General features: G+C 39.1%; 1 protein-coding gene across 1 annotated transcript in view; it reads left to right on the plus strand.

The window, feature by feature from the left end:
• LOC105353645 (formin-H) overlaps nucleotides 1-26601 on the plus strand; it is a 71144-nt gene that overhangs the window by 15437 nt on the left and 29106 nt on the right. The window contains exons 9-11 of the mRNA XM_011472914.3: nucleotides 4631-4742; nucleotides 5766-5856; nucleotides 16445-16531. Of these exons, the coding sequence (XP_011471216.1) occupies nucleotides 4631-4742; nucleotides 5766-5856; nucleotides 16445-16531 (290 nt within the window). The remainder of the gene's footprint in view (nucleotides 1-4630; nucleotides 4743-5765; nucleotides 5857-16444; nucleotides 16532-26601) is intronic.

Raw genomic sequence — 26601 nt, forward strand, 5'->3', positions numbered from 1 at the left:
TGGAACAGTTGTGGAAATTCACCAATCTTTGTCTCACAAAAATCCCCTACAAATACATAAGATTTATGTAATAATTATGTATAAACTTCGTGAAATATACCTAAACTGCCTAATCCTCAACCAACCAAGTATTTGGAACAGAATTCACGTAAAGACCCATCGGTCAAAACCTTCGACGGACATCTGAGCACGTCGGCGAATGACAAACGCAAGAAACATGAGTGAATTAGGTACGTCACACATGTATCACAAAAGACTGAAATTTCATACATGGAAAATACGCAAAATGTACGTAGTGGCTGTGTGACACGGCCTTTAGAAATAGGTAAAACATTCTTACTCCACTAGCAGATTTTATTTACATTAATAAAAGAAATGGTCTTACCAAGAATTTTCATTTTAAGAAAAGATTCTAGTCACTAAAATGTGCTTTATCAAACTTTGCTATTGAAAAACCTTCTTGATAGGACCATTTATCTTACAACAGGGTCTTTTTACTTTCCTAAGATTCCGTCTTTGCAGTGTAGAAAACAAGAGGTGCAGGCACCCAACTCTTTGAAGGAACCTTTAAGCTTCTTAAAAAAAAAACAACTCCTGAGACAAAGCAGTTATGAGAGAGCAGCAGCCGATGGAGGGGCGTCAGCACTCGGTTGGCTTGCAACTGGTGTTGTTTCATCACTCAGTCGGGGACAGATGCGTTGGCAGAGGTACACCACAATGCTGCTCGGCCAAAAAACACCCACAGAGCAGATGAAAGGCAGAGGTACCAGGCTTGTGTGTGAACGCATGAGCAGGAATACTAATGTTGCGTCGGCATGCTGTTGTGTCACCACTTCGCTCAAATCTGGTGTGTCAAGGTTAGGGGGAAAAATGAATGTATCTTCAACCTTACAGCAAAATCATTATGATGTATGATGACGGCGCCTCCTGAACTGATGTCAAAATGTTCTCCAATTAAGTTGGGGTATGAAGTTTGAAGTTAGCTGAAATGTTAACAGACGTGGCCTCTAGTAGGACCTTGGTATTTGAAAAGCTGAGAAAATTGAATTTCAGTAATGCTTTTCATGATCTTATCTGATAAGTAATTTTTATTTTAGAAAAATAAAATTAAAAGAGATGAAAAAAATCAAGGCCATGAGCGGCATTGTAGGCACTACCATCCCCTGCCCTCGCCGCCTACGCGGAGTGGCTGTTAAAACGCCCCTCACTCTCCCCTTCTGCCTATCCATTGGTCAGAGCTGCATGCAACACTTTTCAAAATGGTGTCTTTTCTTTTGGATCTATCTCCATAGCAACCATATACTTTTTTGGTCTTCTGGGGATAACGAACAGGTTTGTGTAATTTTTAGAAGAATCAGCAAAAGTATGTTTGGATTTTCCTGGCAACAAAAGGTTCTTTGTCAACCATGTCCACATTCCTAATATGTTCGTATCATATGTCATTTCATTTTATTAACCTTGTGCCTACAATTCTATTTCCCATATTGTGGGGAAATGTGATAATCGCCAAGTTTCACACTTTGCCACAAAATGGCATCCAAGCCATAGTTCCAGTGGCTGTTCCATAATCATTTTAAAACTTCCTTTACATGTACTTCCTTTATATTATGGTTTTTCCCGTTGTGATGTCACCAGTTTTTTGGGAGGGCTAGTTCACTATAACAAAAATTAATTTTCACTGGGTTCTTCTAGCTGAATGTAAGTTTTTGGAGTATGTGGCGGGGGCCAAACTTTCGCTCAAAGGTGCATTAAAAAAGAAGAATTGCAAAAACAATTTGGTCCTTGCAGTCCAGTACTAGTGCAGGACATAAAAAGACAGAATTCCAGTTTAAGATAATACAGAAAAAACACATTTTATTGGAGGTGTAAATACTTTCATAATAAGGCGATCTTGGTCTTTTTTGTTGCTTGTTCGTTAAATATGGTTATTTATTTTGAAAGCTCCACTGCAAGCCTCCTGTTTAATGAGTGGATATGTCGCAGTCCTAATTAAAAGTCCACCTGTGGCTCCATGCACCCAGTGGGACACACTCTCCAACTCTATTACATTCCTCATTTGTCAGGGCAATGCCCAGTGTGTCTGAGTGTCTGTCAACAAAGAATAACATTAGCACGAACACAGAGCAAATGATAGTCCCATTTAATTAGATGACATTTTTGAGTTCTGTTATTGCTAAAAAAAGGGGGGGGGGGGGCTTGTTTCTACTCAGCGGTACAGTAAAGTACAGCACGGTAGTTTGAACACTTCAATGATAAAATAGGCTCATTAAGCCAGAACGGACCAAACCATTTTTGTGCCCCATTGGTTGTAGGTCCATAGAAAAAAGGAATGGACTGGTTGGGGCGGAGCTACTGTTGAAACACATTGATTAGCTGAACGACCAAAGAAAGCGCCAAAAAGCGGCCGTATTCTTCTTCGCAGTCCGCAATTTTCTCCCAAACAACATTATCATTACCAACATGAGCTGCTAAAACCTTCATTGTTGTTGTTGTTAGCTTCATCCCGTATGCGCCGTGACGGTCAACCTTTGAAGGGAAACCTTCAACTAAGTTGTCTGGACCATTCTAAACCGGACCAGATAGGAACATATCGTACTGGACTGAAACGTACCGCTCAGTGAAAACAAGGCTTAAGTTTGATGATGTGAGATGAAAACCTTTGTTGATTCTGATTGAAGAATCTATCTATTTTCTGTAAGGTCAAGGACCTAAAAACAAGACTGGAAAAAAAGGCTTGAATCTGACATTATTAATATAATGATGAGTGTTGATGAAATAACTCACCTGTTCAATGTCTAGTTCGACCTCAAAAGGATTAGAAGTAATTTTCATTGACAACTACTATTTCACTTGAGTAAGAATGGGCCCAGTTTTTAGACATAAACTCCTTTCAAACAAAAATACAAACAAGATAAATATTTCTGTTTTTATACAAGATAAAATCCGAAATGTAAAAGCTGGATGTAAATCAAAAGACGTCGACAAATTGGGAGCAGAGGTTGGTAGTGCTGGCAGAAGTGCAAATAAAATCCTAGAAAATGAACAGATGTGAATGAATACATTTTTATCCAGGTAAAAATCAGAAGAGCATTCTAAGAATATTAAGCAAAGTAGCACTTAAAGGAAGAGCAGCGCTTGAAATTCAAAACTGAACATATCAAAGAACGAAAGGCTGTAGGCATGTAAAAAAGAAATAAGAACGATACACAAACCATTGCTAGCTCCAAAAACAAACCTCAAAAAACGTAATAGTTTCAACACGTCCCACCACTGTACTAAATGTAGGTCAATACATCTTTCTCAAAATATCAATTTAACTTTTAAATTTGTCAGAACTAATCAAAACGTTTCTATTTTATCACGCTGTACTTGTAAGCTAACGTACACTTAAAAATAACAAAAGAGCTACATACTGTCCTCCAGCTATCCTTTTGAGAAACTTCAAACTTACACAATGTGTAATATGTTAAGCTCATACAATGTAAAATAAATAAATAATACTACTTTTTTTTTCTTCAAACGGCGAAAATAACGTCATCGATTTAACGAAATTAAAATCGAATTAACATGAATGTTATGCAACGATCATTTTATAAATTTCTAGGGCACTCGATTTTGGAATTGTAGATTCGGACACCACTACAAAAAGGTTAACGTACTATGTATGAAGTGAGTAGGGAAGAAATTCGGACACAAACCATGTTTTTAATCAGGCTAATGCTATTTTTTTAATCATCATGATAAAACAGTTATTCCTTTACTACTCACTACTTGGTGCACTATATAATGCGTTCGGCATTTTGTGGTGCTGTCGGAATCTACAATTCCAAAATCTAGACATTTTCCAGAAGTTTCTGCAAAAAACCAGCCTACTTGATGCTCACCAGATTATTTAACAATAAAAAATTATAATTAAATTCAATTATTTAAAAAAATAAAATTTACTCATTTTAAATTTAATTTATTATAAGTATTTTTTTATAAACCATCCATGTTTTTATAAAGAAAGCACAGTGGACTCATGAATAGTTTTGTAAAATATTCGTATATATTAGGTCTTTACTTTGTGAAATCTGTGAAATCTGTGACGTCATATTTGACAAAAAAGTAGTGAGTATGGTGTTTGTAATTGTTTTTAAAATCCAGGGCAAAAGATGGTCCCACTCTATATAGTTTTTTACTAGTAAGGGAGTAGAGAGGGAATTCCAAAATAGCAAATGTGTTTTAAAAAAGTGCTTCTTCAATAATATGGCTAATACTGCTGATAAATAATTACAATTGATTAATCAATCCTAATGCCTAAAAAGAGTTTTTTTTCTACTAGTCACTACATTTACACTTGGCTTAAATATCTGAATTCTAATACTTCACCCAGCTCCTGAATTATGCAAAGACATTTCAGTAAAAAAAAAAATCCCATCAGCTTTGACTTGATAAATGCAAATGTGTGTATTTCCCCAAGGCATTCGGAAGAAAGTAATTAAGAAAAGGACCCTTTTGTCTTTGAAATGCTTCTTGAGTCATTTTATTTCAGGAGATTAAGACTATCTGTCAAAGGAAAAGCTTTTATGTACAAGTGAGAGCCTTGATCCCCCCCCCCCCCCCCCCCCCTTATCTATTGTTCTTTCAGACATTTTCCTCAAAAGTTTTCCGGTACAGCCGTGGGAGCTGAAGGACAAACTGTTCATCATTGATGAGAAAGACGGAGGTCTGTCTGATGAGCACATCGCCTCTTTGAGAAGGTAACGGCGGACTGTGCCAGAAGATACTTGTTTGTATTTATTTCTCGGGGTGTCACAACTAAAGCTGAGACATGTAGCACTTTTAGTGCCCTGGTCAGAAAGAACTCGTGTTTTTTCTCCAAAGCAACAGCTTTATAATCATTAACAGACAATGTGGAACAAGAAAAACTAGTAGATAAACAGGAGCCTTCAGTACCTGACATACTGAGAAATACTTTTTTTTTTGTAGCAGCTTGCTTATAAAAATTTTATATCCAGTTATTTGTGGAAAGCGAAACTATTGGCATGCCCTAAGGAATACATCGCTGAAAGCGGGTAAAAGTGTTTTCTGATTCCTACCTACAGTTCTCTTGTTGACCTCCTGGAAGGCTCCAGTGATCTAATGTACTGTGCGCAGGATTTGATTTATTCTATAAAAACGTAATATATATTTTAATACGTTCTGGCACAGGCCTGAGGAATAAACTCTTGAAAGAACCACTCCCAACAGATGCTGCAATATTAATGAGTGATGCCGCTCCAATGGCACAGACTGTATCCCAGACTCGTCAAGGAGTGAATTCCTTTGGTTTGAGGTCAGAAAGCTGAAGTGACAAGAAGATGAAGTCCTACTTAAGACAAGTGGGGTTCAAATTCAGTACCAGAAAGGAGCTGTTCCCATCAGCGTCTCTACCCTTAATAGAAGTCGACGACGGCCATCAGAACCGCTTGGCTTTTAATGACATCTCCAGGCCACTGGAAATCCATCTAATGGGTATAGAGCAAAATGGGGACTTTCTAAAAAGAAAGCATATAATATTTATGTTGAATGTATGGGTTTCTATTTGATTGTTTTTTTCAAATACAAGACTATTTTCTTGCTGAAACCTTTCGGAAAAGTTTAGTTTAATGCTTTACCCTATGGACAAATGCTGAAAATAGTCTTTTAGAGCCATTTTGGTCAGAATTGATTGTATTGGTGCTTGAAATACAGTTTTAAATCAACTAATAGCTATATTTTAAGTGACTTCTCTTGTGTTGAAGGTATGTCCCCACCATGGATGATGTGGAAATGTACAAATCCCATAAAGGACCTGTTACAGAGCTTCACATAGTGGATCAGTACATGATGGAGGTAACGTGTGCAAGAGTGACTTTCCTGTCGAGGACAATTTAATGACTAAAACCATTTCACGTTGTACCTTAGTAAAGGAAGAATATTCATAAGGCAACCAGCTCTAAATTCCAACATGCTTAGAGGAACATTTTGCATCATAGTTGTCTTGAACGGCACTCTGACTGTACTTGAAGTTTTATGCCCAAGGAGATGTTTTTCTACACACATCATGTCACTTTATAGTAAAGCAATTAAAAAATATATGGGCTGTTGCATGTGCATACATTACAAAAAACAAACTGTCTTACTTTTCTTAATATATGGCGTATACCTATTTTATATTCTGTGATGTAGGGAAGTGGTCCCCAACCTGCTTAGACAGTGTATAACCCTTGTGCTATCCTAGGCACTTTACCATTGGGAGTTGGGTCATCTAGACCCACTAGACAGTGCTCTGAACCTTTTTTCTTCAATGAACCTTCAGTGAACCTTACTGGTGTCCATGGATTACATGAAATCTTTCCACCTTCATCCACCTTTGTCATGGTAGGGAGAACACGTCAATGCAAGGGTGGGGTCATCTAAGATAGCACAAGGGTTAACATCAGACAATATTTTTTACAGATTGGCTTGTAAGGGGATAAAGTTGGAATCAGATTTTTAATTTTACTTCCAGTTTCCCTTAACTTTTGAGGGAAAAGTTAATCTGCATCCTCACTACATCAGTCAGGTTCAATGTAAGACCCATTAAAATGCGGCATACACTTACAGCCACTTTATCAGGTACACCTTGTTGGTACCGGGTTGGACCACCTTTTGCCTTCAGAACTACCTTGATCCTTGGTGGCATGGAGTCAAAAAAGTACTGGAAACATTCCTCAGAGAGTTTAGTCCATATTGACATGACAGCATCACATAGTTGCTGCAGATTTGTCAGCTGATCATCCAGATCTGGTGACTGTTGAGATCACCCAGTCAGTCCAGTGAATTCATTGTCAAGAAATCAGTCTGAGATGATTCAAGCTTTGTGACATGGTGCCTTATCCTGCTGGAAGTAGCCATCAGAAGACGGTACACTGTGATCATTGAAGGATGGACAATAGTCAGCTTTCCTTTGGTCTATTGCCATGCCTTTTTTGCACAGCCTTAAATATGAAATGTCCATAGATAATGTTAAATGCCACTAGTTAACTAGTTACATGCAAATTTTCTACAAAGTCACTAATAAGGTAACAAGTTAACTAGTTTGACCAAAATCTCATACTAGTTTACTGGTGACATGCAAAATGTTAACTAGTTATTTAGTGAGATGTGTAAGTTTTACTAGTTAAATAGTAAGAGAGAAAAATTGCACTAGTTAACTTGTGTCATGCAAAAAAATCCCACTAGTCAACTAGTGAAGACAGTATTTTCTTGCAAGTTCACTAGTGCATCCTTATAAAAGTTACTAGTGAAGAACTTTTTGTCAGCTAGTTAACTAGTGTCACAATATGCTAATGTGGAGGAGTGATGTAATGCAGATAAAGTCCTCCCATTGACTCTGCAGTAAAGCTCCAGCATTAACCCTTTCAGTCCCAGTGTTTTTTCACTGTTGATAATTACAGCCCTGTGGTCATTTTGTTAAACTATAATTTCAGAATAAAGAGAATTATGTGAAAATTGCATCATCATAACAATAACCTGAACACAATGTCTTCATTTTTGGTTGTCACCTGTTTACTAGTTGTACGTTTGGCATTACCAGTTAGGCTTAAAACAGCCTGATATCAATGACATCGATGTGACAGTAAAAAGGCCTGCCATAAAGTGGTAACACTCAGCCAAGGCCTTAGCTTTGGTTTAAGCAGTTTGAGGTGTGGGTATAGTTCCCAAATTTCTATGAGAAAAGCAGATTTATTTTCTAAATTACACTCATTAGTGAAAACTCGGGAGAATCAATTAGTATTTGTGCGATCAATATGCATTGACTTTGGAGTAAAAGTCACTTGGTTTCTGTTGCTGTGGATTCAGAAAAGTTGACTTTTTCAATGCATTTCAGTGGCTCCCTTTTGATGACAAGAACAGGAAAAAAGTCCTTTTGCATAATAGTAACCAACAGAATACTTTTTTTCTTTTCACCTTCATACATATTTTTTAATTATCTAACAGGATTTTAAGGCTTGCAGAAAATTGACTGTAACACAATAAGACAAATTTTCCTGTTAAGATTGCAGCTTTTAGAGAGGTGAGCCTTTTTTAATTTTGAGAACCTTCATTGAAATGTAGCATAATTATGGTTTAACTGAAGATCTGTTTTCATAGATGACTTGGATGAAACATGTAAGTCAGGGGGTGCTGATGTTAGGTTACCTCTTGTGAGCTGTTCCTCTTGTTTGGAACAAAGTGGCTTTCACTAAAACTTTTATCTGATTATTGTTTTGTAGGAAAGGTCACACATGTTCATGATGTCTCATCATCTCATAAATGTCTCAAGGCTAAAAAAAAAAGGTTATAGATAAAGCCAAGTGAAAGGGAAGAGTCTGATACCAGGCATGAAGGCTGCAGAAGACGGGCTGTTGATATCTGATCGTGACTTTATGAACTTCTAGAATGTATTTGGGCTAAAGCCTGTTTTCGTTTTACAGAACAGACACAAATATTCCTCTGAGAGAAATACCGACATTTTTGTTTCAACTGAAGTTGAAATGACTTTTGACTTAAATCTGGGCGTACTTAGTTATCTTAACTTATCCTGTGATGGACTGACGAAACATCCAAGATTTACTCTGCTTTTATCCTAACAGCGGATGGGATAGAACCCAGCAATCCTGGCATCCTGATGATGATGAGTCACAACTGTCCTCACACATGGATACAGGCTATCTGGGGGCAAAAAATGGGCAAACTTTTACAGGGCCTACAGGTGACCTGCGTGAAATTTCCAGATTGTAGACTGCTCGGTGAGCCTGAAGAACAAAAATGGGGGGCCCTTAAGTGTTGTTCAGGTGGTAAGTGCCCTGAGTGCCCCGTACAGATTTGGCAATTTTTTGAAGAGCCAGTATCTAGCCGGTCAGACAGTTGTGATAGATTCTTTACTAACAACTAGAACAGGGATGGGCAACTCCAGGCCTTGAGGGCTGGTGTGTCTGCATGATTTCTTGATATCCAAGCCCTACTCATGACTGATTACCTGGTTCAGGTGTGTCCAGTCAATTAGAACATGCCAGAGCAGTTGGAAAACATGCAGGAATGGGGCCCTCGAGGCCTGGAGTTGCCCATCCCTGACCTAAAATGTGGTGTAAGGGCACCACATAACAGCATCCTTGGCATGTCATAAGTGTTTGGAACTTACAATACTTACAAACTGCAAGACAGACATGCACTCCCCTTAACCTTTCAATGTTGGAGATGTCACCGGTGACACCTTAATAGTACATCCTTGACACGAATCAGCTGAGAGTTACAGCAGTCAAAATGATGTAAACACTGGAGCTAAAGTTACACGCACCTTGAACCGGCCGCTCCTTTCTCTCTATGGTCCCGGAAAACCCAAGAACTTGCAGCACCCGGATGAGTCAACCCCTATACAGGGGCTTGTAAATACACCTTTAGACCAGTTTCTGTTTGGTCTTCAGCAGAGTTCCAAGGTGCTTTCACACATGCCAACACACCTGTCTACTGTTTGAAATGGTATAGAACAAACATGTTTGTTCTATACCATTTGTACATGAAACATTTTTCCTTGTTCTCGTACATGTTTACATCATTTATGGCATCCGTGGTCTACAAAAGCCTCGACAGCAACATGCTTTAAAACATCATTCTACATCCGTCTCCCCCTTTCAGTGTCACACCTCCACATTGTTTTTTTTGTTGAAAAACCTGACTTTAATTTTTGCCTGATCACACTAAACATTAGCTGCATTTACATTGAAAAAATTAATCGGAAAGAACCCCTGATCAGAACGAAAATGCTTCATATAAAAATGCCATTCAGAATACTCCGCCCCTATCAGACTCATTCAGATCAAAGTTTCTTTCCGATTGAGATGGGTGGGAGATGCCGATTGTTGATCCGATCGTGGTGCATGTAAACAGTTTATTCCGATTGTGGGTCACTACTGCTTTGCGTCACGCATAGACAGTGGGGCGCTCCAGAGAAAGCCTTGGAGCGCGAACAGGACCTGCCTGCTGCTCTGCACGTGCAAACCGTGTCTCTGAGCAGAGCAGCCGGACTCGTAGCTTTGTGTTTGCGGGGAGGGGGAGGGTGCTTTGTTACATTGTGCGCACCTGAGGAGACTTTGTCCATCCAGTCGCTCTGCGTGAGCCAGCTGCCAGTCTCAGGAGAACCGTGTCCCCCACGAGGACCGTGTCTCAAGCAGAGAATTGGCTTAAAGATGGTGTGAGCTGGCGGAGGCTGTTTTTGAATGCAGAAATGCTGCTCCATGCAGTCCTGAAAAAAACGTGCAAATAGTTGTGTAAATTCACGTTTTAAATTGTGTCCAGACAAAACAAAGGCTACAGCTACTGCTCTTATTTCTGTGCATTGGTGGGTTCTGCACATATTGGATGTTGTTACATCTCAACATTCATTCCTTGAATTATTTTTTCCTTGTTTACTGTTTTATTTTGAACTTTATTTACCCACTTTTATTGGGTTTTCAAGTGTAATGCTTTGGGGTTGGCTCTTTGGATGAAAGCGGCTTTGCCTTGCCTTAATAAAAAATCCTAGTGGCTGCAACTGAATACCCAGAAATCCATGATAGTATTGTTTCAATAAGGATATACAGGCATTTTAAAGGGAAAAAATAATAATTTTGAATAACAAAAGTTATTAATTTTTGAGTTTATTGAAACATGGGTGTACTTTGTTACTTTCCTCAGTTTGTGTGGACTGAAAGACAATAAAATGTTATCTTTTGAGTCTATTTTCTGTTTTTTTTAAAGATAACCCATGTGTAACACCCATGTTAGCCTCACAACCTAAAAATATTCCAGCATTCTCACAAAAATGTGTAATATCCCTGTTGAATGCAATATTTTCACATTTTAAATTGAAAAAAGTATATCAGATTGTATGAGTGTGTGTTTTGTAACAGATTAGAAATCCAGGATTGCTGGAATTCTTTTGTGTGCCGTTTGTTGCTACACAACCCCAAAGCTGCATAGTTGACCCTCATGTTTAACAGTTGACAAGGTCCTCTTATAATCAAAAACTGCTTTTTTTTTTTAATCCGCAAACATAGCTGTAGGGATTGTGGCCAACAAACTCAATTTTGACTCAATCTTGACTTTGTGATGAGGTGTCCTTCTGATGTCACTTCCATACCAAACCCGTTTGCTCATCAATGCCGTGCAGAGGAAGTTTGCTTGATCTGTCTTACCTTTCTTGCCAACATCTTTGGAGTCCTGTCAGTGTTGCTGAAATCTTGTCAGGAACTTTATGATTTCCTTCCAAATTCTTCTTTTCAAACGGCCTTAAAAGGAATAAATCCTAAACGATCGATGCAGTTTTTAAAACGATTTTTCTTTAACTTTGATTGCAATCTGTTTAATGGACCAAAAGTTTCGTTTTTGGGCAAAAACAAAGCATATGACAAAACATGTCATTAAAAACTTGTATTTTGTTTAGATTGTAGAGTCTTTAAAAGAGAAAGGATACATTTTCTTTTATTTTTATTGATTGATTTGATTTGTTTATTTATTTATTTCAAGCATTGTAATCCATACAAAAAAAAAATTAACACAGATTTATCAAAATCGTTACAGAAATGGATTGATTAAAAAAAAAACTGAAAAAAGCCCCAAAGAGTGTTAAATTACTTTTGCTTAATTAAATATAGTGAGCATTACCTAGAGTCATGCAGAGCTTGATTTATTATGATAAAGCTGCTATTGGCTCATAGTAAAATTGCTCTAGTTTATAGTTTTAGTAAAAAGTCTGCCTTGTCTATTCAGCTTTATGATAAAAATGACACACCAGGCTGTTTCCTGTGCCTATCTTATATTATTCCTGTTTATAGTGAGATTTTCCAGGACATTTAACTCGGTTGTGAAATACCACAAAGTTAGAATTAGTTCAACACACTTTAATGAAGCACAGATGATAAAAACTGTAAAGCAGATGTTTTCAATGTTTATGTGAAGCGATTGCCGATTTAACTAACTTTATCTAATCTAATTTCAAGTTTCATAACGTTTTATAAAAAACAAAAATCTTTCCATATCTTTTTTTTTTTTTAGTTTGCAGTGGATTTTCTACTTAATTTCTACAAATTCAGGAAAAGAAAATCAGACATTGATAAACTTCACATGATGCATCACACATTTGTGCAGAGCTGTTGGACTTGGTAAGTTTTCAATAGAAAAACGTGTCTAAGGATTTTTTTCTTTTTTTTACATGCAACTCCTTTGCTGAGTATAGAGAAAAGTTTTGGGTATAGGGAATAACTGATTTACTTCTTTTTATATGCTTATTGATAGGAGTATTTTGTATCTTTCACTATTATCTGTGTAAGTACATTAAACCCAGAGCAGCTAAACAGTACTTTAGGTAGAAGTGTTTGCACGGAAGCTTTCAAGGACGCAGTTCAGTTTTCTATCCTTAAATACTTTACAAAAGACAGAAAAAAATCTGGTCCTAATAAAATTTTGTTCAAAGGCTAAGGAAATTACATTTGTAACTTATAAATGTTTTTGTATTGATCGGTCCCACTGTCTGGGTCAGGACTCCTTTGAAAAACCGATTGGTCCTCTCAACATGGTTTGTCCTGGTTAAATAAGGTTGGATAGAGGTTAATGAACATCAACAAAAATGTCTTCTTTTGTACACTTTGGTCTGTAGTTCAGCTTTCCAGTTTTGTCATTGCTATACCAAAAAAAATGAATTGTGCATTTGTTGCATAGTTATATGTCAGACATCTTTAGAGTTTTACTAAGAGTGGTGAAATAGCATCATAAACACAGTTTGGCCATTTTGTCATCATACAATGTCTGAATGGTTTTATGTCTGAGTCCTATCTCAGTGGTATGTAACATACTAAAAACTGGTGCTTTATTGTGTGCAAATACTCATCTGCACCACTGACTGTATATGAAAACTGGACTGAGTGAGACCCCCCAACCGATGTTCTAAACAGGAAGTACTGTCGGGTCAAAGAATCTAAAATCCCATAGCGAGATAAACAGTTATTACTCAGTCATTCTATTTGTCAGAATACCCATTCTTACTCTGATACCTTTTTATACCTTTATTTATAAATGATTTATTGATTTAGTTTAAGCTATAAAAATAAAGGAATTAAGATAAACAAATAGATAAATAAAAATACATAGATATATAAAGTCTGTTTAATATTAATCCATATATTTATTATAAAAGAAAAGAAAATGATGCTATGTTTTTGACATAATACTTCCAATCATAAATAGACACATTTGCATTTATACTTTACATACAACATAAAACATTGAATTCAATTAAACATTAAGTTTGTCAAATAGTTTGAATAAATGCTTTACAGTGGGCAGCAGGAATGTTAATTTACATAACAGCCCCCTCCAAGTAAGGGTTAATGGCCGATGAAGTCTGCATTATCACTTTTTAACGCACGCCGTGGAAGCCTAAACCGTCCAACGCGAAGTGCGTTAAAAAGTGATAATGCACACTTCGAAGGCCATGAACCCACTTATGCCATGGTCACTTACAAAAGAAATAAATAGTAACCAGTTTTTAGTCCTTAATTCTTGTTTTTTTTTTCCAATTTGGATCGCTTTTCTCACAAAAAGCAAACCATTTGTCCTGCGTGGTAAGGTGTAACAAATTGTCCACGTCGCGCCACCGCTGTAGTCAAGATTTGGCGATATAAAACGATATAAATATATGCTGATCATCCCGATGGGTAGAATAAAGCATCAGTTCAGAAAGAAATTCACCTCTTACCGTTTGTTTTGGCCCAGATGATGAAGCAAAAGGTTGTTTTAAAGAAGCCGGCGCAGTGATATAAAACATTTAAGCTAGGTGACCGGAACTTATTTTTTCACCGTGCGGTTATCCTGTGGTCTATCACTTTTTAACGCATACCCAGCAGCCAATCAGGATTCCGGACCATGGTATAATGTGCTTTATTTAACTTTTTCAAATTGAAACTCAGAAATTTTCTCTTGACCTCTGTGTCATGATTTGATTTTGTTGTCTTGTTTTTGGTCCTTGTTCTGTCTTGTTTCTGTTTCCTGTTTTATTTTGAAAGTCTCCTGTCTTGTCTGGTTTCTTGAGTTTTACTTCCTTTGGTTCCCATTCAGCCCTGATCGTGTCCACCTGTGTCTTGTCTGCCCTGTCTGTATATAAGTCTTGTCTCTGCCTTCCTCCTGTGTTGGTCCATTATTCCTGTTCTGGTGTTCATGTCTTGTCATGCCATGTTCCTTGATCTTTGTCTCATGCCACGTCACGTCACGTCACAGTGAGTTTTTGGTTTTGTCATCCTGCTCGGCAGCGTTTTTTGTTATAATTAAACCCCTTGCCCTTGAACCACGTGCCCCTGCCTCTGCATTCTGGGTCCTACTGGCTCTCGAGCCCCACCACCATGACAGAATGGACCAACCAAATTTTTTGGACCCAGCAAAGCGGGACATGCGGCTTCTGGAGGCCTACTGCCAGGAAGCCGAGCATACGAGGTCTTTTTGGGTGTTTGACCAGGCCCAGTTTCCCTCATATGCCTGGAGTGGGAGCTCCCTGGACTTTACTGGGAGCCGGCTTGCCCTGAGGGGGGGTCGTCGTCGCCGCCACCGTCCCCGTCCACGTCCAGTGGTGGTCCCGGACGCACCACAACTTCGTCCAGTGGTGGTCCCGGACGCACCACAACCTCGTCCAGTGGTGGTCCCGGACGCACCACAATCTCGTCCAGTGGTGGTCCCGGACGTCCCCCGACCCCTCCCGGCTCCCAGGGGGGTGCCGCCTGCGCCCCGACCCGTTCCTGCTCCAAGGGGGGTGCCGCCTTCGCCCCGACCCGTTCCAGCTTCCAGGGGGGTGCCGCCTGCGCCCCGACCCGTTCCTGCTTCCACTGGCACGCCTGACCCGCCTGAGCTCGGCTCCACGCCTGACCCGCCTGAGCTCGGCTCCACGCCTGACCCGCCAGAGCCTGACTGCTGGCCCGACCCGCCAGAGCCTGACTGCTGGCCCGACCCGCCAGAGCCTGACTGCTGGCCCGACCCGCCAGAGCCTGACTGCTGGCCCGACCCGCCAGAGCCTGACTGCTGGCCCGACCCGCCAGAGCCTGACTGCTGGCCCGACTCCACGCCTGACGACTCCACGCCTGACGACTCCACGCCTGACGACTCCACGCCTGACGACTCCACGCCTGACGACTCCACGCCTGACGACTCCACGCCGTCCTCCGGACCTGCCTCGCCGGACCGCTCGGCCCCCCGGCCGTCCTCTGGACTCTTGTGCCCGTCGAGGTTTATCCTCCGGGGCCCCCCCCTCATGTGACTTTTGGAACCTCGGAGCGGTTCCTTGAGGGGGGGGGGTACTGTCATGATTTGATTTTGTTGTCTTGTTTTTGGTCCTTGTTCTGTCTTGTTTCTGTTTCCTGTTTTATTTTGAAAGTCTCCTGTCTTGTCTGGTTTCTTGAGTTTTACTTCCTTTGGTTCCCATTCAGCCCTGATCGTGTCCACCTGTGTCTTGTCTGCCCTGTCTGTATATAAGTCTTGTCTCTGCCTTCCTCCTGTGTTGGTCCATTATTCCTGTTCTGGTGTTCATGTCTTGTCATGCCATGTTCCTTGTTCTTTGTCTCATGCCACGTCACGTCACAGTGAGTTTTTGGTTTTGTCATCCTGCTCGGCAGCGTTTTTTGTTATAATTAAACCCCTTGCCCTTGAACCACGTGCCCCTGCCTCTGCATTCTGGGTCCTACCGGCTCTCGAGCCCCACCACCGTGACACTCTGAACTGCAAGTCATATCTGCTCATGCTGAGTTTGCATTTCTGTAGATTCATCCATGCTGTAGATGCATTAAGTGTATTTGTGTGATGCATGGATGCTTAAAATATTAAATCTCACATGTGAATATGACACATGAGCAGATTTCAATCCCACGTAGATCAGCATGTTAACCTTGGCGTAGAATCTCTGTCAGCATCCCATTTAAAATGCAAAATGTGTCAGAGAACATAACAAGACAAGGAGCGGGTTGCTGCATCTTATGGAGCGTGACGCACTCTGAGACACTAGGGGACGGGAGGCGGCGAAGGATTTCAAACACCAATCCTAATCTCGCTCGTTTAGCATCCGTCAGAGCAGCTGCCCTTTGGGGTTCCCGTAGAAGCTGCGCCGGATGGTCCGCTCACGTGCCGGCATTCATTACAAGTTAGCTTGAACACAAAGGTCAATAGGGTGGTACAGCCAATCGTTTCAAAGTGTCAGGTCTTCCGTTTCTTTGTTAAATCGGCCCGTCGACAGACCTGCAGCCTTTCAAACAGCTGTAGCCTCAGAGCACACTGCAGGTTGTTTTTCTTGCAGCATTAATGGCTCAGCAGGACTTCCCTTTAGATCTCCTCTTAATAATCACATGGAAATGGGTTACGCTGGTGTGATAGTTGCTCTCTCTGATTAGTGGTTTTTGTGCTGCAGATGTGCAATGTGCCCTACCTGAGCGCACAACTTGACCTGCTTCTGGCTTTGAGAGAGCTTCCCAGCAGCATGAACGACCTGCAGCCGGTAAGTTTCCGCCCACAAAGTCACATCAGGTAAACTAACAAGCTGCCTCCAAGTACGCCCCAAAGTGAGGCACGCAAATGGATTCTATAACGCAAAAGTTCATGTTCAGACGCAGCGCGGCACTGAGATGAGGAGGAACATCTATGACCAGCGTCACGCCATGAAAGCTTTTCCACTTCTAACTAGGTTTTTAGTGCTTTGTAAAAAAAAAAAAAGGGGTTGATTTTCTGCCTCAAAGTAGAAAAGGCTAGGAGCCACTTTAAAACGATTCTCTTCATTTGACAAAACAAAAAGGAAAGACAGAACCTAATGCAATCAAGTCATATTGTTCTGCAAGTGGTGCATATTATATATATATTTTAATCTAAGTTCAATAAAAAAAGCACTCTGGAGTTTTAGAATAATTTCTACAAACTTCAGAAGTCTTCTCAAAGTCTTAAGTGAAATGGCATAAAGTCCAATAAAAATGTGCTGAAAGGTACGAATTGGACGGTGTATTTATGGGTTATTGATGGATAAGGATTTAGAAATTTTAAAATAATAAAAATTAGATTTTATTTTTGCAATTTATCAAACATTTGTAACTTGAAAAATGTACACACATCTTATACTCTTTGATGGAGCTAAATGTAATTAAATTAAATTATTGTAATTCAAGATTGAATTAATTATAGATTTTAGAGTCTTGAAAGGCCAAATTATAATTCTTTAAAGCTGCTATTATATTTGATTAAAATCGTTTTTTTATGTATTAAAATAAACTACTTTAATTGTTTAGTTTAAAAGGAATTATGCAGCTTAATCAAATCAAGTCACATTCTTCTGCTAGTGGAGCAAATTTATTTTTCTTTAATCTGAATTCAAAAGAAAAACACTGGAGTTTAAAAAAATCTCTTCCTTTTTTCTTAAAGTAAGTGACAGGAAGTACAATAAAAATATCCTGAAAGGTACAAATTGGATGGTGTATTTATGGGTTATTGATGGATAAGGATTTGGACATTTTAGAATGATCACAATTTTATTGCAAATTATCTAACATCAAGACAGTTTTTATCTGTAAATGCACATAGATTAAGAAAAAAATTGTGTGATGAGTGTTTATATGGTCAAATACTATATCAATGGGATTTTGGCCTTAAAAAAACTTTTAGTGCAACCATCAGTTAGATCAAAATGAATCATGTATTTCTTAGTTTATTTGAGAAGGACTTTGGACATTAAAGTCGGATCATCTTTTGAACTATTGTGAAAGAGTTCCCAGTGGTCTTTTAAGTATGATTATGCCATTTTCTCGCAAAATCAAAAACTTTTATTAGATATAGTTTCTGCAGGGCGGCAGAAGTTAAGTAGAAACTCACCTCCGAGTTGTGGGCGGGGCTATTTGTGTGGAGCAACTCCACCCACTCCTTCATCTAAGGAGGAAGTTTAAAAAAAATATTTTTTTTAAATTTTTTTTAGCATTTTTCATGTGCTCCTGAAAAAATATATTTAAACGAATTTTTTTCGCAATAATTGTTGAAACGCAATTCATTGTGGTCAATGTTCGCCAGTCTAATGAGCATCGATGCACACTAGATACCTGCAGAGACTCCTGGGAAATTTCTAGAGCACTCGATTTTGAAATTGTAGATTCGGAGAGCACTACAAAATGGCAAACACACTATATAGTGCACCATGAAGATAGTAGGCAAGAAATTTGAACATAGCATTAAACTTGTTTGCAACTTGTAAAGAAAAACAAACAGATGCCACTAAATATATATACAGTGTCAGCGCTAACTCCCAACCTTGTTAGTAACACGTAAAAAAACACGGTCCGACAACGCTAGACTTTAGCCTAGTTAGCGTATTCACAATAACAATCAAACTTGTTTGTAATTTGAAAAAACAGAATGGCATTTTGACAGAGCGTTGTGTACCTCACAAAATTGCTTTAACACATGAAACACAACCAACACACAAATAATCCATATATATATATATATATATATATATATATATGTAATCTGTATGACCTTAATCTAATGTCTGCAGACATAACATCGAAGAGAACTATAAACTTTGTTTAAAACCAAAAGAACGGCTGTTAATCAGCAGAAGAAGAAATCCCAACCTTGGTCATTCGACAGATTATGGACCCGTTTTATTTTCCCTTACAGCATTACTTTATTATAAAAAATAAAAAAAAAAAAATGCAAAAAAAGAATAAAACAAATGATTAATCAATTATTGAAAATGGTTAAATTACCTCTTCACTTGCTCCAAAAAAATGACAAGTTGATTTATGATTTTTCCTAATGTAACATAATTTTGCACATATTTTTAACTTTTGATACTTGATCAAGTTTTGCTATGAAAATTTAACAGTGTTATGTTTATTTTACTGATATAGTATTATTTTTTAATCATATCAATGACTTTTGTACGTAACATAATCTGCATATATTTTGGATACTTCACTGCCATGTTGATTTCTAAAAGTTTTTTTTTTTTAATTAATTTAAGTCATTTTCTTTTTCATGTGCTTTATTGATACTTCAAGATTCTTAATTCTGTCTGATAAAAGTTATGAACCGGATATTGATAAATCATGTTATAAAATGGTTACGGTATAACGGGGTGGGATTATATAAGTTCGCTTCCTTCCACTCCCTTTCAAGCAATATTTATTAATATGTCTAACTATCCTAAGTTTGATTAGTTATTGTATGAATGTATAACTGATGATTGTATTGTTTTTGTGTATTATTCTTATTTGATTGCTTGAAATAAACCATTTCAAATCAAATAAAATATAAAAGATTCTAAGACGTGCTGTAATAAAATAAAAAATGAAGGCTTTTAAATGTAGCAGTAGTATTGTAGTAGTAGTAGTAGTAGTAGTAGTAGTAGTAGTAGTAGTAGTAGTAGTAGTACTACATCTTTCTTCCTCCTAATCACGGAGAGCTTCTTCACACCGGGAACATCGAGATGGCCAGATACTGCAGTAGGAAGAGGACGGCTCCCTGCTGGATTTTATTTTTGATGGGGATTCTCTCTGCTGCCTTCTGCTTGTTTCCCAATAGTCCCAATCCATCCTCTGTCTGAGACCAAAGAGAATCGGCAGACAACAGTCATGACGGTTTAATCCATTGCCTTTCATTGTTCTTCCGTTATGAACATATTGTGTGCTGGCAACATGAGTTTACAAAAAAAAACACGAGGAGCTTCATCGAATTTCCATTTACTCTGCTTCTCCTCTGCCATCAGATTTAACGGAAAAGGTCATCCTTTCTAAACTCCTCTATTTGAATGCAGACCCTCTGTAACACGGATCTGCCCTCCAATAATCAGTTTTGCATCCGTATGGCTGCTCTGTCAGATTTTAGGTTCTTCAAGACTAAAAGGAAGAAAGTTTATCAAACATTTGGATGCTGCTTCACGGAGAGGACATAGGCTGGGAAAAAAAGAACTTTTTGTGTACTTCATGACGGTACCTGCTTACCTCTGTAGCTTCATATATAACATCAAGGCGAACAAAACTGACTGGGGATACCGTGATGAGAACATAAACAAAATGGGTCATGTCTATGACACAGATACATTGTGGCTTTTCAGCGTTGATTTGCAGGTCATCCAAAAGTTTCCATGAGCAGATGGGGCAATGGCCAGCATGTTTGGAGTTCTTTAGTTTTGTAGTTCTTAAAAAAAAATTAGAAAAGAAAACGAGAATAAAAATTAAATGAAAAAACTGAAAACTTTAGAACGAAAATCAAAATTTAACATGAAAAAAACAAGAAAATCGGGGGAAGAAACATAGAAAAAAAGAACAAATTAGAATGAAAAATATGGAAAATAATTAGAACGAAAGCTAAAAAAAAAAAATAGACTGAAAAATATGGAAACATTTTGAACAAAAAGCACTGAAAAAAATTAGAACAAGAAAAAAAAACTTTTTTAACAAAAAAACACGTCAAAAATTAGAACTAAGATAACGCGTTTTTTTCCCCATTGAATCCAGTACATTTCCATAGTATTTCTTCAAATTTAAAATATTTTTTGTCAAATTTACAATTTTATTTCTCAACTTTACTATCTTTCTTCAGGTTTCCAATGAGTAGTTTTGAGTTTGAAATAAATCTTGAATTTACGATGATTTTTGATGATTTTTCTCAAATTTCCAATCTGGGTTTTCATTCACTTCAAGCTGATCCTGATTTGTCCCCGTATATACAATAACATGTACTACTCCTGCATACTTTACTAATAAAAGGATGAATAAAAGTTGAGCGAAAATCCAAAGCAATCTTAAATAAAGCTGACCCCTTCATGTCTTACCATTTGGGACACTTTCATCTTTATTGGCCCCAAAGAAAAGCTCAGCATCCTGGCTTGGAGCTGCTCTTTATTGCAGTTAGGGAACTTTACATGTGTGCCCAAACGACCACTTAGTTTTCCAGTTTTTAAGTTTGGCTTTCTGTGTAAAAATGCTAACAAGGCAACTTGTTTGCAGAAACTTTAAATCGCTGGCTACACTTTCATGCAAAAGGCCTCTCATGTTCAGTTTAAGATTTGATCAAAACCCGATAGACCAACATTTTCCAAAGAGTGCCTCAAATGGATTAAAATCATGCTAATATGGATAAAAGCATGAGGCATTATAGAGCCATTATTATTTGGCTAAAATTGCGGCAGTGCTGTGTGGAAGAAAGAATTCCGCCTTTAGGGTTTTTAAGGAGGAAAAACTGCAGTCAGGTGCTGCTCATCAGTGATTATTAGCAGCCCGAGTGGCTTTTTCTGCAGTTCAGTGGCCTGGAGAACACAGCTGTGTGTTAACACCGATTGCAGGGAAAAATGTTTAAGCGCTGACCATTTTCCCTCTTCTCCTGATAAGTGCATCACTTTGGTTTGGCCTTTAAGCAAAAGTCTGTGAAAAACAATCCACAACTATATTCTAAAGCACGGGTGGGCAAACCCTTTGACTTGAAGGCCACACAAACAGTTCTGAAATTTGGCAGAAGGGCCGGACCGGGAGCAGATATGTGGAGTGTTTTGGTAATGCGTCTTTTAGGAAATACCATGGAATCTGGATGAAAAAATTCTTTAATTGTTATAGAAAATGAATATATATATTTTAAAACAGAACATTTTGGAGCTTTTATTTCTGAACTGTGGTTTTTGTTATATTTTAGTGACAGTTGCACCGATGAGTTGATGTCCCTCGGGAACCCCCCCAAACTACAAACCAAAAACCACTGCTGTAGGCAGGCAAACTCGAAACACTAGAAACAGGGGGGGGACAGCATAATAACAAACTATGGAACAGCACAGGAGGAAGGGAAGGGCAGGACTTAAATACATTCAGAACAGACGAGACACAGGTGGAAACTATGAGGGCAGATGGGGACCAAAAAGTAAAACTCGAAACAGCAACGTAACAGGAAACTTTTTAAACTAAAACAGGAAGTGAACTCAAAACACGAAGAAACAAAAGACAACTACCGTATTTTCCCGACTATAAGTCGCCCTTTTTGTCATAGTTTGGCAAGGGGTGCGACTTGTACTCCGGAGCGACTTATATTTGAAATAAATTACATTGTTAAATAATTTCACACGTTTGTTATTTTCACACTTACAACCGCAAGAGGGCGCTCCAGGCTCGGAGTGGTACTTAGTGGTACTTTCATACCACTAAAAACAACTGAGGAGGGCTGAAAAATGCCACTAAAAAGAAAATCATATTCTGCAGATTACAAGCTGCAAGTAGTGAAATATGCTGCCAGAAATGGTAATCGAGCAGCAGAATGAAAGTTTGGAGTGAGCGAGAAACTTGTGAGGGACTGGCGAAAGGCGGGAGTTATTCCTACTGGAATGAAGAAAACCAAAAAAGCTAATCGCGGGCTAAAGGCTAGGTGGCCACAGCTAGAGGAAGTATGCTTATGGTTGAACAACGTGCCTATTTAGCCTGTTCTCTAACCCCCTGTTATTTTAAGTTGCCTTTCAAATTGAGATGTATGTTCTTGGTCTCAGATTTTGTCAAATAAATTTCCCGTCAAAATGCGACTTATAGTCCAGTGCGACTTATCTGTGTTTTTTTCGACTTTATAATGCATTTTTGGGCTGGTGCGACTTATACTCCGCAGCGACTTATAGTCTGGAAAATGCGGTACAAAACAAAAGTAAAGAACTAAAACCGCGACATGATCTCGCTTTAAGATGTGGCCACTCCTCTCTACAACCTTCCATGGGCCCGGACAACCCTGAACCCCACAGCACTCTTAGAGGTGCAGCTTTAAACGGTAAACCTGCGATCTTCCACAGGCTGCCATATAACAAGAATAGTGATGATGAAGATAATCAGCAAATGTAAAATTTTGGAGAATTACCTCTGACTGAAGTTAATTCAGTGTGCAGATAGAAAATAAAATAAAAGATAGAAGGATAAGGAAAGAATATTGGCAAAAAGAATGAATATATAAATAAGGAGAGAGTATGGGTAGACAGGATGAATAGATGAAAAGATAAAGAGAGTGTGGGTGAAGTGCGAAACTCATATTAATGAATGGCTGAAGATAATGAGGAGGATATACAATCAACCAGAATGAGTGAATGAGGAGAGAGTGTGTAGGAAGAAAGGAGCGCTAAACGGGTCAAGAGGGAGGAAGGGAGTGATGGAGGAGAAAAGTGTTCTGGCAGAAGGCAGGGGTGGATGAATAGCTAAAGAAAGAATGTACGTAAAAGCTGAAATAATAAACAAATAAGGATGTAGGGTATGTTGGAGAAGGGGGTGAACGAATGAGGAAAGCATACAGCAGATGGAATGAGTGGAAAAAGAAGAGTCCCGGCAGGAGGAAGGGATGGAAAATAAGGTGGATAGGGAATAAATGTCCTTGCAGAAAGAGCTTTTCCTTTGGCGAAAAAGACAAATGAATTGTGGGTAAATTAAAATAAGGAGATATTGAAGGTATGGATGAGTGGTGGAGTTAGCGAAACCAGAGATGGTTGTTGAAGGTCCAGCTACAGAACATTATCTTACTGCTTTATCTTCATTAAGTCTTAAGCTACGTTCACAGAAGCCTCAGGAATGCGCGTTGTAGCGCCCACTTCCAATGAAGTCCATGTAAACATGAGTTTGAGAATTATACGATTTTCACATATCAAAATACAGCTGTGACAAAGAAAACCTGGAGCAAGAATCAAGATATCCAACTGTAGGCACATGCGCTAGAATCAGGCAGCGACATTCCAGTATGAATACTCTATGCTGAAAGCACACCTACGAATGTGCATCACATGCCAGTAAGAACATAGCATTAGTGACATTCTCCCATAATGGGATGTTGACCCGTTTGGTTGCTGTGGGCTTTTTGGTTGTCCAAGACCGCGGATGGTCGTAGAAAGGTGAGGGAAGTGCAAATATGTCTTGCAAACCCCTTGAGGCTAGTACTTCAGAGGATAGCTTTGAAAATTCAGTTGATAGTCACGCATGTGGTATTTGAAAAGATAATGTGAGTTACATGCATGTATGAAGTCCAGGTGATGCTGTTGTACCGTACCCTTAAGCTACACTCTAGTCATTACTAAGGTGCGAGTACTGGCCACTTACTGACCTTAACCCTAAATCAGCGATGTCAAAGTCCAGGCTTCGAGGGTCGGCCTCCTGTTGGTTTTCCAGGAATCTTGCCTGATCTGCTGCCGACTACCTGGATCAGGTGTGTTTAGCCAAGAAGGGGCTTCGATCGCAGGTTGGTTGGAAAACGTGTTGGACACCGGCCCTCGAGGCCTGGATTCTGACACCCCTGCACTAAATGCTGTATGTGCACATAATTGTAAGTGCCTGTAAGACGTTCTTGAGCTAAGAAAGTTGAGATTCTGATTGTCTATTTATCTAATTTCTAACGGTCAACACTTATCACTTGGGTGTCCCTTGCGCAATCTTCAAGATTTTGGGGGGGGTTGAAAAATGAAAAATCTGTATGAAATGCCAGCATCTCACCCACATCACCCTTACTCACCCGAGTGTTCCCAGCGACCTGTTGCTTATCTATAAAAAGATATTCCTGATTTTCTACAGGCTCACTAAAGCTATGGTCACAGGTGCCAAAATGCCACAGCGCAGTGACCTCATTTACAACGTTTTTTAGCAAATTCGGCAGGTGGCCGCGTGGCGGCCTTTGTAATTAGGAGGCAGCAGTCACATATTTACAAGCTGCACGTCGCTTTTTTGACATGGGGCGGTAGCGACCCAGGCACATCTGGAGGTTGCGGGGGGCAGTCCAGTAACAGGTGGGTGGCAAGAAGGCAGCTTGATAATTGACTGATAGGAGGGTCTCCAAAGTCCCCGAAATTGATTGATGATCAACCGATTTCCAACTGCCACCCTCCAGACCCCCCCCCCCCCCCATCCGATTGTTGGAAATCGTATAGTTGCAGCTTGAAGAATCTGCCGATGCCCCCCCTCCCCCCCAATCAAGTGGTGGCAGCTGTATCCCATGTAACCACATGTAACCATGGCATTAGCAGTCTATGACCTTGATATTTTGTCTGGGTCGCCTGCGTACCCTGTGCAGTTTGTCCATTTTTCATCCCCAGACACCCCCGATCTACCTGTAAGGGCCGTTATGACTAAGGCTTAAAAATAAATAAAGAAGTTTTAAAGCACACTTTTGGAAAGAACCCTGTTACGTATGGCTCATATGGAGCATTTCACAAGAGGAAAGCTGGTTGGAGGAAACAAATGTCTTCTTCTTTTGCTGCTAAATATGGATCTGCGAGCTGTTGAGCCATGATGTGTGCCGAAAGTCTCCCAAGCTTCCACAGTTGGAAACTAATAACAAATACCATCCCTGGAATTTTTATCAAAACATCTACCGTTATGTGGGTCTTCAGTTTTCTCACAGAAGCTTTTTCTCCTCCGGCTGGAGTTTTCATCCAACTGTTGTCTCGGGTGTCTCAAAAGCTCATCCTGAAAAGGAGGAACCTTGCCAGCAGCAGCATTTCTTATGAATACTTCTCAAACAGTTCGGTTGGAGCACACTTATGTCAGAATGATGCAGAATCTGTGAGTAAAAAAAAAAAAGATTTATTGTCGACTAATAAAAAGGGAAATTTTATTATAAAATATTTACAAGATTTCAAAGTCATAATCCAATAAGTTTCCCCAGTAAAAATGGTTGCACACTTGCTGATTGTTTGGCTTTTTTTCCTGTCGTTTTTTATTACCAAAACGACAATGCGCCTTATAATCTGGATGGCTTTATATATGGATTAATTCTGATTTTGCCATTGCAAACAAGGTTAGTTGTTGTTGTAAAATATGCTAATGTGGATAACATGTAGTACTATGGAACTGTGTTTAGTTTTTTTTTAAGTGTTACTAACAAGATTTGGAGTTAGCAGAGTTAGCAAAGTTAGCCTAATGTAAATACCATTGGCGAACTGTGCATTACACACCTGGTCCTGGAGTAGTGAGTGCAACGTCTGAATCACTCAACCCCTCATGAGCCATTTTACGATGCAGAAACGAGTTTTGTATTGCTTATTGAAAATTCCTGTAGCCACAATAAATGCCTCTAAATCAGGGGTCCCCAAACTTTTTCCAGTGAGGGCCACTTGACGTTTCCATTCTCTGATTGGGGGCCGGGGGTTGAGGCCTGTGTGACAGTCGCAGGGTTACCTAAATGTAAATATTTATTGTTTCCCAGAAAGCCACACATAACCAAATATAAATAACTCGATCTGATATAAAATAATCCTCTCTGGGTTCTTCACCAAAAAAAAAAGAAAATAATAAGAATCAGCTAACATATAATAACTTAATAGCTATAATAGCTTTGAGAGTTTGTCTGCTTGCATTTGCAAGCTATCATATTTCTCTTTGTGACAAAAAAATACTTGTTTGTCCACCACAGGGTAAATACCCTGCATTCTTGATCAAATTTTCTCTTCCCTAACCTTATAGTCATTTTTCCGTTCTGAGGGGGTCTGTCCCAGTCGCCTGGACAGAAAGCCATTTGGCAGTTCTATGACTGCGGGGCAAAGGGAGGTTGCATTAGCAACATTTTTAGGTGGGCTGACATTTTAATTCAAAT

The sequence above is a fragment of the Oryzias latipes genome, chromosome 7 (assembly GCF_002234675.1).
Source record: "Oryzias latipes chromosome 7, ASM223467v1".
Classification (NCBI taxonomy): Eukaryota; Metazoa; Chordata; class Actinopteri; order Beloniformes; family Adrianichthyidae; genus Oryzias; species Oryzias latipes.